The sequence below is a fragment of the Ammodytes marinus genome (genome assembly GCF_949987685.1).
Source record: "Ammodytes marinus genome assembly, chromosome: 17".
Classification (NCBI taxonomy): Eukaryota; Metazoa; Chordata; class Actinopteri; order Uranoscopiformes; family Ammodytidae; genus Ammodytes; species Ammodytes marinus.
Genome location: NC_137221.1, coordinates 19391848 through 19403347, shown reverse-complemented (window position 1 = coordinate 19403347; position 11500 = coordinate 19391848). Strand labels below are relative to the sequence as shown.

Below are 11500 nucleotides of genomic sequence, written 5' to 3'. Positions count from 1 at the left end.
CTTTGGGCCCTTGCATTTTGCCTGCCTGGCCTTGTGGTGTTTGAGCCCTGTCAATAAGTAAATAGGCTAAATGTTAAGTAAATCAAATCAAATAAATGTTGCTAAAACTGTTAGCATAAAAAAATATGTCTATTTGATAGCTGCACATCAGACTGCTACCTAATTTATTAAGCAAATTAAAACAAGATCTTGTTCAGCCCTCAACTTTTTTTAAGCCAATTGGTAATATTTGGGATTTGATTTGATAGGCTGCAACTGTTTGGTAGTAACCTATCAAGTCAATTTGTATTTATTTATTATTATTTAATTTATTCAGACAACTTCGTACCGTCTGCTTCTTCTCACAATTCGGAGCGCGCGCAATTCGCGAGACTTCACTTTTTAAAACTTAAAACGAGGTCGAGCGCAACCGTTTTAGAGACAGTGTGAGCTGCTCTCTTATTGGTCCTTGCGCTCTCAGCGGCACTTCAAAGCCACGAAGAAGCTACAACTAGCAAAGCAGAGAGAGAGAGGAAACACTCATCACAACCAATCCCCGCGAGCACACACACACACAGTCAGGCCCAACACATCACAGCACAGACCATGGCTGCTACACTGTTAGGGGTAAGTTCACATTTCTATATATTTGCTGAAACACCTTTTTTTTCCGAAAACTATTCTTTTAATAACATACTGTTGCGCTGTGTAGGATACCTGTGTGGCGTTCAGGGAGCGTTGTGTTGTTGTTTTTTGTTGTTGTCTAGGCTGTTGTGTCGCTGTAATACAAACAATAGGCTTAATATTCAAATATGTGTAAATAAACTGACGATATGCGTTATAGCTTGACTTACCGGACATAGTTAGTTGTTAGTTAGTAGTTAGTAAATGCTTGTAAAATGAAAGGAAAATGAGCATTTGTTTTTAGAAAACCATGAATAATCGAATGGCGTTAAAGTGGGGCTGCATTGGCATGAACATCTTTGTTTGTATTTATTTATTTGTTCATAATATAAAGACATTTACCTTCTGTAATATCGGTGTTCTAAGCTCACACAACTTTGAAACGCTCCTCAATTGTTTCGCGTTGGTCCCAGTCATAGGCGCACTCATTGTAAAACGTATAGGCCTACCTTGTCACATTATTAATTTACCATATTTGAAATGAATCTGTGAGGCACAACGTTTTGCGAAGATCGCATGACAAACTAGACTATATTAAATACAGACGTCTTATATTGTGCGCGTCTTTACGCGCACCAGGATCAGCCACGATGCTGGAGTGACATGCCCTAATGTTTCTGTGTTCGCCCACAGGAGGAGCCCCGGCTAGGCAGCACACCACTGGCCATGCTGGCCGCCACCTGCAGCAGGATCGGTGACCCCAGCCCCTCGTCTTCCCCATCTCTTTCCGACAGAGCCCCGGGACTCATCAGGGGTTTTCATCCGTGGAAAAGAGGCGCACCGGGCACAAACAACCATGGTTCTTGCCTCACCTCGCTCGGGGTTCCCTCTGGAACCTGCAGGAGTAACGGGACCGGACTGACCGAGAGCTCCAGTGCATTCTCAGTGACCCATGCCAACTCTCCCTTTGGAAATGATTATTCCATGTACCAGACCGCGTTGCCATCAGACAACAGTGTTCCTGATCCCGGGCACGCACAGCGGTCAGTGTTTCTGACCAAATTCCCGTCCTCAGTGGAAGGCATAGCTGGGATTTATCCGAGGATGCACGCGCATCCCTATGAGTCATGGTTTAAGCCCGTGGGTGAGCATGTCAATAACGGGTCTACCGCTTGGTGGGACATGGGAAACAGCTGGGTAGATACACAGAGCCAGACCGGGATACCCTCTCATCTGAGCGGCTACAGTACCGACTACAGCTCCGCCTTCAGCCCCGGTGCCTCTCAGCACCTGCACCCCGCCGCACAACACCTGTTTGACGGCTTCAGGCCACCTGTCCAGGGTCCTTACACAGAGTCTACGCCTGCGCCCACGGTAACCCCCGTGGTCTCTCTGCCCGCATCCTCCCGCTCCTCGCGGCGCTACTCCGGCAGAGCCACGTGCGACTGTCCGAACTGCCAGGAGGTGGAGAGCCTCGGCCAGGGGAGCACCAGCCCGCGGCGGAGGGGCCTGCACAGCTGCCACATCCCGGGTTGCGGCAAGGTTTACGGCAAGACCTCTCACCTGAAGGCTCACCTGCGCTGGCACACTGGGGAGAGGCCGTTTGTCTGCAACTGGCTCTTCTGCGGCAAACGCTTCACGCGCTCCGACGAGCTCCAGCGGCATTTGCGCACGCACACCGGGGAGAAGCGATTCGAGTGCTCCATCTGCCACAAACGGTTCATGCGTTCCGACCACCTAGCCAAGCACGCTAGGACGCACAACGCGGAGGGCTCGGAGGACGGCGCAGAACCGGGCCTCGGCAAAGGCAGCAGCGACACGGACAACAGCCTCTCCGGTAGCCCGAGACAGTCTCCAGGGCTACATGTGCGCGAGACTATTCAAACCGGTGCGGTGGAATAATTAAAAACAATTAACACGAACAAAGCAACAAGTGATGGACAATTGTTTTACTCTGTACCAGCCCGTGTGGAGTGTGTGTTTCTTGGACACTTAAACACTTAAATGGCACTTTATGATGAACACGGTGTCCTTACCTCATCTATCTTATTTGTAGCCGTCTTTAAAATAAATTTCTACTCTGAAGTTGATCAGACTTGTGTTATTGGACAATATGTTACTGTATGTGCCTAATTTATTCAACAAACACGAACTTTAATTAATGAAACACATTTAATTTAAATAAACAATTATACAAGTATAGCCTGTACAAGTATCATTCTTATTTCATGATTATTCATCACCTTGGTAAACTTTAAAAAGTTATGTCATATCATTGAATTAGAATGATATGACATATTAGAATATGTTTGGTGGAAAAACTAACTTGTGGAATTGTAATTAGTGTTTTTGAGAGTTTTTTGTTTCAGAAAATTACAAACACAAAACAGTAAGTAAGATCCAATGTCTATCTTGATGAGTCTTAAACACAAAAAATTACATACGAAATAACCAGAATTAATCGTATTATTTGTGATAATTAGGCACCTGGGTTGCCTGTTAAGATTTGATCAATATTTGTGGGTGTAAACCTAGATTAACATAACAGACATTGTACAGACCGGAATTACAATTTGGAGACCTATTTGAGTTGAGTTGGGGTATAAATGAGGCCTATAATAGCAGGCTGATGAAAATCAAGTGTGCCTGGTTTTGAAATGATTTCTGTTCTTGGTCAAACACTGTATTTTCTGTGGCTGTCTATTGATTAAAGTGTTTACAGTGTTCAGTTAACACTCATCTCAGTTGCCTTAGTGTGCATCTCCACCTAGTGTCCTGTTTGTACAGCCACCTGTTGGTTTGTTTTTTGGCCACACATGGATTTGAATCTTTTGTACATTTTGCTGTATCAAAAAAACAAATAAATCAATTTCAGATCTACAAAAACTCAGCAACATATTGACTGGGCTTAACATATTAAGACACTAGCTTAAAATGAGGCGCTACATTATGGGAATGCCTCAATAATTAGTTAAAGTACTATACAGGCATTAGGTCTAACACATGTTCCACATTTTCATTAAAACATTTTCAGCAATATAAAACTCTTGACCGGTTGGTGCAGGTAATTTGAAGAAGTCGAGAAATTATTAAAAATAAAAAAAGAGATCTTGCAGATTTTATTGTGATGCAAAATATTGGTGCTAAACAACTAGTCACATTAATCGGCAGCAATCTACACAGGAAAGTGCTGTTGTTGTTACTGCGGGACTCAAGAGTGTCCGCTTAGATGAGATGATTATTATGTTATTGCTGAATAACTGTCATTGTTAAGAGATAGAGACCGCTCTTCAACAACCAAACAGTACTTACTACCTGCAACTCAAGTCGCCTTCTCATAAAATAGCACAATCAACATAAATAAAAAGAAAAAATATATATAATCAAAATAAATAATAATAATAATTAGTGTTCCTGGCTTACAGTAAAACAGAGCAGGTATTGTTGTAAACAATATGGGGTTAAATACAATTTTTTTTTAAAAAGAACAGGATTGGGCAAGCGAAAAATCTCACAAGATGCCATGCAACTGGCACTCTGGATCAAGAGGATCTAGTGCATAAAGGGGCGAATTTTCACCTCTGATCTCGGTACCTTCAGAGATGATGTAGCATGTTGCTCAGGAGTTGTCAGTATTGATAGTAACGGCTCTGGGATCATCAACAGATGCATGCAAATACACACTTACTTCTCTGTTATAGAGAGCCACGTGTACAGCATTGGATGAGACAGTTGCCGTTTAAAAATGAATTTCCAGTCCATTGTTATTCCAGTGTTGCGGTTTTGTTACAATACTTTCGAATGCACTAAATGCTTAGATGCACTCTAATATAATGCCCAAACATATAGCAGTTGTTCCAAACTCAACATCACAGCTCGCGTGCCCCCCCCCCCCCCCCCCCAGACATCCCACAGTTTTCAGTAGTATAATGCAAACCCATTGTTCTAGTGCAAGTATAACCAGATCAACAACTGACCGTCATCATATAAAACTATGTTCTCACTTATCATATTATAAAAATCACATACAATAATCATTAACAATGCAGTTGATCGGTAAAAAAAAACAAAAAACAACAAACATTTAAAAACACTAAAATAAATGGGACACAACAGATGACTGTAAGAGAGTAAAAAAAAAAAAAAATTCATACAGTCAGTGGTGTGAATGAATGAAATCCCAAGGGGCTGAGATCGCCGTGTGATTTGAGAAAATAAAAGTGTCGTACCTCAAGCTGGCCACAGGGGGGCAGACAAAGACAGGTAGATAGTGCAGTTGGAGTGCCACACAATCACACGCTGTAAACCAAATGTAGTGTTTTTTTTATGTAAAATCCTAAATACAAAGCCTTGATAGACGATAAATGCATCTACCCGCACCAAGCTCACAAACTCACTCTCCCACACAAACGAACGCACAGTCATACACAGGCACACATAAGTTAGAGCGGTAAGTGTTGCATGGCTACAAAGCGAGGAATGATCACCCTTTACTCTGTGGAAGTAGCATCCTCCCTGCTGCTATACAGAGGAGGAAGAAGAAGTGGTGGGGTCTTGTGCTCTTGGTTTCTTCTCGAGAGTTTCTTCACGATACTGGCCTCATTAGTCACACAGTCTATGAGAGTTTAATCAGTGTGTGTTCCCATGGAGGTTTTACAGTTTTAGTTTCACCGTTATCAGTCTTCCACATACTAGCTGGTTGACGTGTTAAGAAGGTAGGCAGGCAGAAAGTCCACTTGTCTCTGCTGACTTTCTTTTGACCTCTGACCTCCGCCTAGCACTGCCAGGGGTCACCCAGGGCCATCTTAGGAACCTGGATGTGCAGCTCCATGGGACGGTCAGGTGGGCGGTCCCTCCTGTAGGTCACCGTCTTCTCATTGGTCGTAGGGATGTATGACAGGTCCTGACGGGCGCAGAAATACGGTCAGTAACAGGCACAAGCACACACACACACGACATGCATAAAACCCATAGAAATATACAGACGCACTCAAACCAAAATGAAATACTCTATATAGTGTTCATAAATTCAATGCAGCAGAAGCTGAGACATCCTGGTGTTTATGTCTCATGTGGGTTTACCTTTAAAAGACAAAATCCTACACTTGGAACAATGCAACTCAATAGCGTATTTTGGTAATACCGCGTTCATATTAAATGGAATGGATGGAAGAGATAATAAACACCATCTTGTGCTCACAACAACTGAAGATGGTTGCATAATTGCAAACTTGTTCATGTGAGGTTTTAAATTATTGTGCGTTGACAATATTAACACTAAATGATCCATTGAATATTATTTTACAAATGTGTTGCTCAAACCAAGATCACTGAAGAAATGCCCCTTGGTATATTTTCGCGAACGAAGCCCCTCCAAAACCACAAAGGATTATACAACTGTTTTCACACTGTCCCTAGTACCGTAGATTAATCACTCATAAAAGCAGCGAAGTGCCCCTTTAATAACACTTGCAGTATAAATATGTACTAGTTTTTCCCCTGAGAGTATAATGTTACACTTGCAACATCAACAGAGAATTGTGACCCGTGTGTTGAATTGAAATGTTACCCTAACAAATGCATCAAGTTTTTACCTTCTATAATATACAGTGTCATTAAGATGAGCTGCGGTCAACCATGAACAATAAATGAGGGGTTTAAACACACACTTATAAGCCCACCCCCCAACAGTTTAGGCACACACAGTCCATCTCCACATCAAGAACTCCACAAAGGCCCCCACTGTTGCAATTTCCATCATTTCCTCCTTCTCAAAGGTGCTGTTCATCATTGCAAAGCTCACAAATCTGGAAGAAACTCTAGATGGCCAACTGGGAATTCAGGAGGAAATGTAAAATACAGCTGTAAGCTCTAAGAGCGGAGTCAAATATCAGTCTCTCGGTTTCAGCGAACAGTGCACAACAACAATATCCTAAAAAAAATGAATGCTCCTGGGACACATCAGCCTTCCCCTCAGTTAAAAAACCCTGCTGCATTGCTGGCGTATACTTGACTTTTTGACAGCTAACCTTTCCAGTGCAGTGGTAGCCTCTGTCCTCGACAGCAGCTCCCCCTGGTGACCTGTCTCTCTTCTGAAGCAGCAGCCGGGACACAGCCACCACCACCAGCCCGCACAGCAGCGTCAGAGCACACACACCCAGGAAGGTTCCCACAAGCCGGCTGCTGCTGGCACACTCTGTAGACACACACACACACACACACACACACACACACACACACACACACACTATATATTATATATATATATGTATATATATATATAAGGTTTCACTGTGGAGAACTGGGACAGGGAACCAAAAATGAAACAGTGAATGGCAAAAATGAAACAGAGTGCACTGGTGGAGTATTGAGCCCACTCAAATATGTAAACACAATCATAAAGGGCATATATATATATATATATAGTTGCAAATAAATAATATATTCCTATAATTGTGAGCATCCTTTTGTTCAAACTCACATTGGTCCTCACAAATATGGATGTGCCAGAGCAAAAGGGGTGGAATAAGTATTCAGATTCCTTATTTAAAGGTTGAGTCAGCGATTCTGGAGAATGGTTGTTGTCAAAATCACTTTTTATCACTATTGGCTACCTCTCTGTACCAAATATGGTGTTGATACACAGCCTCTGTGAACAGGCATTCTAAACAAAGGGTATGTAAACAAAGTGGAGCCACCGTAGCTAGCAACATGCACGTTTACAGAGCCTAGGCTGTGTATTAACATTGTTTTTTTTTTCAGTTTACACGCTGATTTTGACAAAAAGTGATTTTGACAACAAACGTTCTCCAGAATCGCTTACTCCACCTTCAATTAAATGTACATATACAAAAATATAAAAATAAACTAAAAGTCCTTTATACAGTACGCACAATACGCACCAAATTACCTTAATGCAAAAGGATACTCAAAGCTGAGCTAGTTTTGACTACTATTATATAACTTAAAGGTGAAGTAAGCGATTTATTTCTGTTAATATAAGTGTTAAATCGCTCTTTATTCATACAGTGATCACTTACATAATGTGCGCGTTTCATAAAGTCGATCTCTCAGTCAGCTGCTCTGCATGTAATCGGCAAATAAACTTTTTCGGGGATCCCGAAATTAATATCCAATCACAAGAGAGAACGCTACAAACCGACACCCGTCTCACTCATGGTCTCACTGCCAGTGCACGCCAGAGGACAGATGGGTGAATGTTTAAGCGCCTACAATGGCGGAGCAGGTAAAAATCCTTCCCAATGTCTGTTTTGATGGTTTTTATCATGTTTTATCACAATTACTTATCTGAGATGGTGCTAGATATCTCCCTGTTTGAAGACCGCAGTGCATTAATGTGGTGACGTAGGGACGAGCGAGGGGACTGCTAACTGCAGTAACTGACAGGAAGTTAGCTAAAAGAACCATTCCGCTTACAGCACCTTTAACCAGTGAATACACCTGTCTAATGAAAGTAATGAGAGAAGTAAGGTAGTATAAGTAGATAAAGTGTTACAGTGTACAGTACTTGAGTGAGTTTTTGTAATTACTTTCCACGATAACACACACACACACACACACACACACACACACACACACACACACACACACACACCTAACACAGCGCGGTCTGTGGCAGCTGTGCCAGTGGTGCTGTAGCAGATAGTCAGCTGGCTGTGTGTCTGCTGGGGAGCATGTGTGGATGACAGGCTCCTCGCCCAAAACAAAGAGCCCAAAGAGAGCTCTGACATTTTGTAACTATGGAGACCTGGCTCCTGCTGCACCCGGGAGTGGGCGTGAGCAGGAAGAGAGTGTCCCGTTGGGTGGAGATGGGGGGGGGGTTTTAGGGGACGCACAATGAGCAGTGCTGTTCCAAAATATCGGGAAGGCGGAGATGAACTGTAACACTTGGATCTGCAATTGTGTGTGTGTGTGTGTTTGTGTGTGTGTGTGTGTGTGTTTGTGTGTGTGTGTGTGTGTGTGTGTGTGTGTGTGTGTGTGTGTGTGTGTGTGTGTGTGTGTGTGTGTGTGTGTGTGTTCGTATAAAACTCAGTGCATGGTGTGAACTAGTGGGTTTTAAATTATGTATATGTGTGTGCGCGTGTGTGTGTATGTGTAGTACGTCTGTGTGCGTCTGTGAATATCAAGAAAGTGAGCTGGGAACTGAGGGGAAATGTAAAATACAGCTGTAACACTTCTGACAGCAGGCTTGCTGACTCAAACACACCAGGGTGTAGTAGTGTAGCAATGGTAGCAACGGAAGTGACCTTGAACGAAGGCATGGTGTGTGTGTGTGTGTGTGTGTGTGTGTGTGTGTGTGTGTGTGTGTGTGTGTGTGTGTGTGTGTGTGTGTGTGTGTGTGTTGGCAGGTGGCATACCTGGTCTTCTGCTTATATGAAGCTGAGTCTGACCGGACTGTGAGCTTGTTTGAAAGCGATAGCGACAGCTGTCATTACTGATGTACATACACTGAACCCACATCCCCCCACTCTGACCTGAAAATGTAGAGAGAGAGAGAGAGAGAGAGAGAGAGACAGAGAAGGAGAGAGAGAGAGAGAGAGAGAGAGAGGGAGAGAGAGAGAGAGATGAAGTGTGAGACATTATTCATTCCAGACGTGTTACGCTCTCAGCCCCTTTGAAAAATCCTACTTGACTTCTAAAAACAAACAAATCGATGAGAGTAGCATTACAGGGGAGCTGCTGGGTTTTACCGCTCTTCAGTTCTCAGCTTTTTTTTCCTCGCACAAATCAATATCTCTATACTGCTGACACTTGATCAAATGACTGTGTAAGGTGTAGTTGCTCTTTCTGACAAATCCACAAAATAATATCCCAACTACGCAATTATCCTCAGTTCTACCGAGCCTCTGTGTACATTTTAGCTTGTTGTTTTGGTTATCTAATCAATTGGTTTTCAGCAGACAGATAACAATAAAGTTCCTGAAGGCTGGTTTATATTGTGTTGCATTTAGTTGCTTATGAGATAGATACACTGTTTTTTTTAGGAGACATAATAAACAAAGAGATCATATTAGAGTTTTAAAACTCAAGCCAAGACAACTTTAAGATGCAACTAAACAGCAGCTTAAAAGCTTGTTTTTGATGACCTCCAGTGGGTTAACTTCTCACTTTGCTGCAGTGATGTAGAACATGTATACCCCAGGGCATGTGTAATGCTACTTTTACTCTTTCAGTTCTATGTGAAATGTCCAATGAACCCATCATAGTCTTTATGAAACATGGAAACTGAAAATGGTGCAAATTCCAATGCCCAGAGCAATTTATCTTGGCTGAAATGGCCGTACCTGATACATCATCCATGTAGCCCACTAATGGGACACAGGTTTTGTTGCAGTGTCCTGTTTCTTTTTGTGTGAGGCCGTGAGACAGGTGGCAGTTCACACACTTCCTGAGATAGAGAGAGAGAGAGGGAGAGAGAGAGAGAGAGAGACAAGGAGAGAGCACAACAGTGTCAGCTTCAACTAACATCGCTCCTATCACGCTCTGCAGTGGCAAACAAAAAGTGACACATACCAGTATGATTGACAGGTGCTTTGGCAGGTAGGACATCTTTCACAGAAGTCTCCGGAGGCTCGGTGGTCGTCACACACACACCTGCCACACACACATCTGCCCCGCCCGCTGCAAAGCAAGCCGCTGGACGACTGGCAGCTTGCTGTGGAGACGGGGCAGCCACAGCTATCGCCCATCCAGCCGTCCTCGCACACACACTCGCCCGACACACACGCACCCCGCCCTGAAGGAGGATGAACACAGAGACAGAAGGAAGGAGTGTGACTGAAGTACACAAAAACATTATAGATTGTGTACGTTTGTTGCATTAAAAGTACTTGTAATAATATGTTTTGATTTATGAACTCATTTTCTAAAGTGTGTGCCCCCCCTTTACCTCCACAGGTCAGCCCCCCTTCGTACGGGCAGGAGAAGTCGTCGATCTCGCAATGCTTCCCATACACTCTCCCCAGCCTGCTCTGCTCACACGCACACCTCCCACACACACACACTCCCCGGCCGCTGCAGTCCGAATCGGAGCCCTCCACTCTGCACTTCCTGTTCGAGTCCGACATTAGTCCCTGATTGGTGCTGCCTTGTGCCGCTACCGTGCATTGCGATTGGCCGTCGTCGTCGTGGCAGCGTTTCGTTGGTCCACAGCTGCAGCGACATTTAGAGTGGATCCTGACCACGGTGGACTCGTTGTAACCCACAGGACGAACCAACACGGTCACGTCTTCATCCTCGCCGTCGTCGGGACAAGAACGCATGCCGATGGTGATGTTGAAGTAGACCTGTATGAGAAAGACAAATAAGGGGACGCTCAAAGCCAATGATGAATACTTAGACCTCTCGTAATCCCCCTGACTTTTCAGTGCCATCATTGGGTCAAAATTTTAATTTGTCCTTCAAATTTTTTTTAAGAGAAAATGCTTACAAAACTACTGATGTATATAGCTTCAGCTGTACTTCTGCTCAGTGCTAATAAGCAATTTTTCGCATACTAACTAAGATGGTGGACATGGAAAATGTCTACTGGTAAATTATTCATGATTTAACATCAGCATGTTAGCATTGTCGTTGTATATTAACAGGCAGATTTAGCATTTAGTTCAAAGGCCAGATGTGCCTAAATATAGCCTTACAGAGCTGCTAGGATGTCTAAAGAATAATAGTCTTGTTAGTAGATGATTGGGTATTTGACAGTATTACATGTCAATGTACTGTAAGACTGCAATCACCCAGGGCTCTTATATAATGTGGGGTACATTAAATTAAACTGCTCCTGGAGTAAATCCAAAAGCATGAAACATTAGATAAACTCCCTCTCATTGCATAATTATGGAAATCTCTGATTAGATTTAAACAGTTGGATAAGTGACCG

At 43.3% G+C, this 11500-nt stretch overlaps 2 protein-coding genes across 2 annotated transcripts in view; one reads left to right on the top strand and one right to left on the bottom strand.

Annotated features, from left to right (window-relative positions):
- The first annotated feature begins 516 nt into the window (after positions 1–516).
- Positions 517–2805, top strand: LOC307264528 (transcription factor Sp8-like). The gene is made up of 2 exons (XM_080045946.1): positions 517–606; positions 1297–2805. The coding sequence occupies exons 1-2, from the start codon at positions 586–588 to the stop codon at positions 2503–2505; spliced, it is 1230 nt and encodes a 409-aa protein (XP_079902072.1). The 5' UTR covers positions 517–585; the 3' UTR covers positions 2506–2805.
- A 2572-nt stretch (positions 2806–5377) lies between these two features.
- itgb8 (integrin, beta 8) overlaps positions 5378–11500 on the bottom strand; it is a gene marked incomplete at both ends in the record, with an annotated part of 15745 nt that continues 9622 nt past the window's right edge. Inside the window, 6 exons of the mRNA XM_080045531.1 lie at positions 5378–5506; positions 6633–6799; positions 8982–9098; positions 9909–10012; positions 10138–10360; positions 10514–10910. Of these exons, the coding sequence (XP_079901657.1) occupies positions 5378–5506; positions 6633–6799; positions 8982–9098; positions 9909–10012; positions 10138–10360; positions 10514–10910 (1137 nt within the window). The remainder of the gene's footprint in view (positions 5507–6632; positions 6800–8981; positions 9099–9908; positions 10013–10137; positions 10361–10513; positions 10911–11500) is intronic.

Bases quoted from the DNA above. Each gene is read 5' to 3' on its own strand.
- LOC307264528 (XM_080045946.1), top strand. From the start codon at position 586: ATGGCTGCTACACTGTTAGGG. The intron at 607-1,296 runs GTAAGTTCACAT...GTTCGCCCACAG, and splicing joins TGGCTGCTACACTGTTAGGG to GAGGAGCCCCGGCTAGGCAG.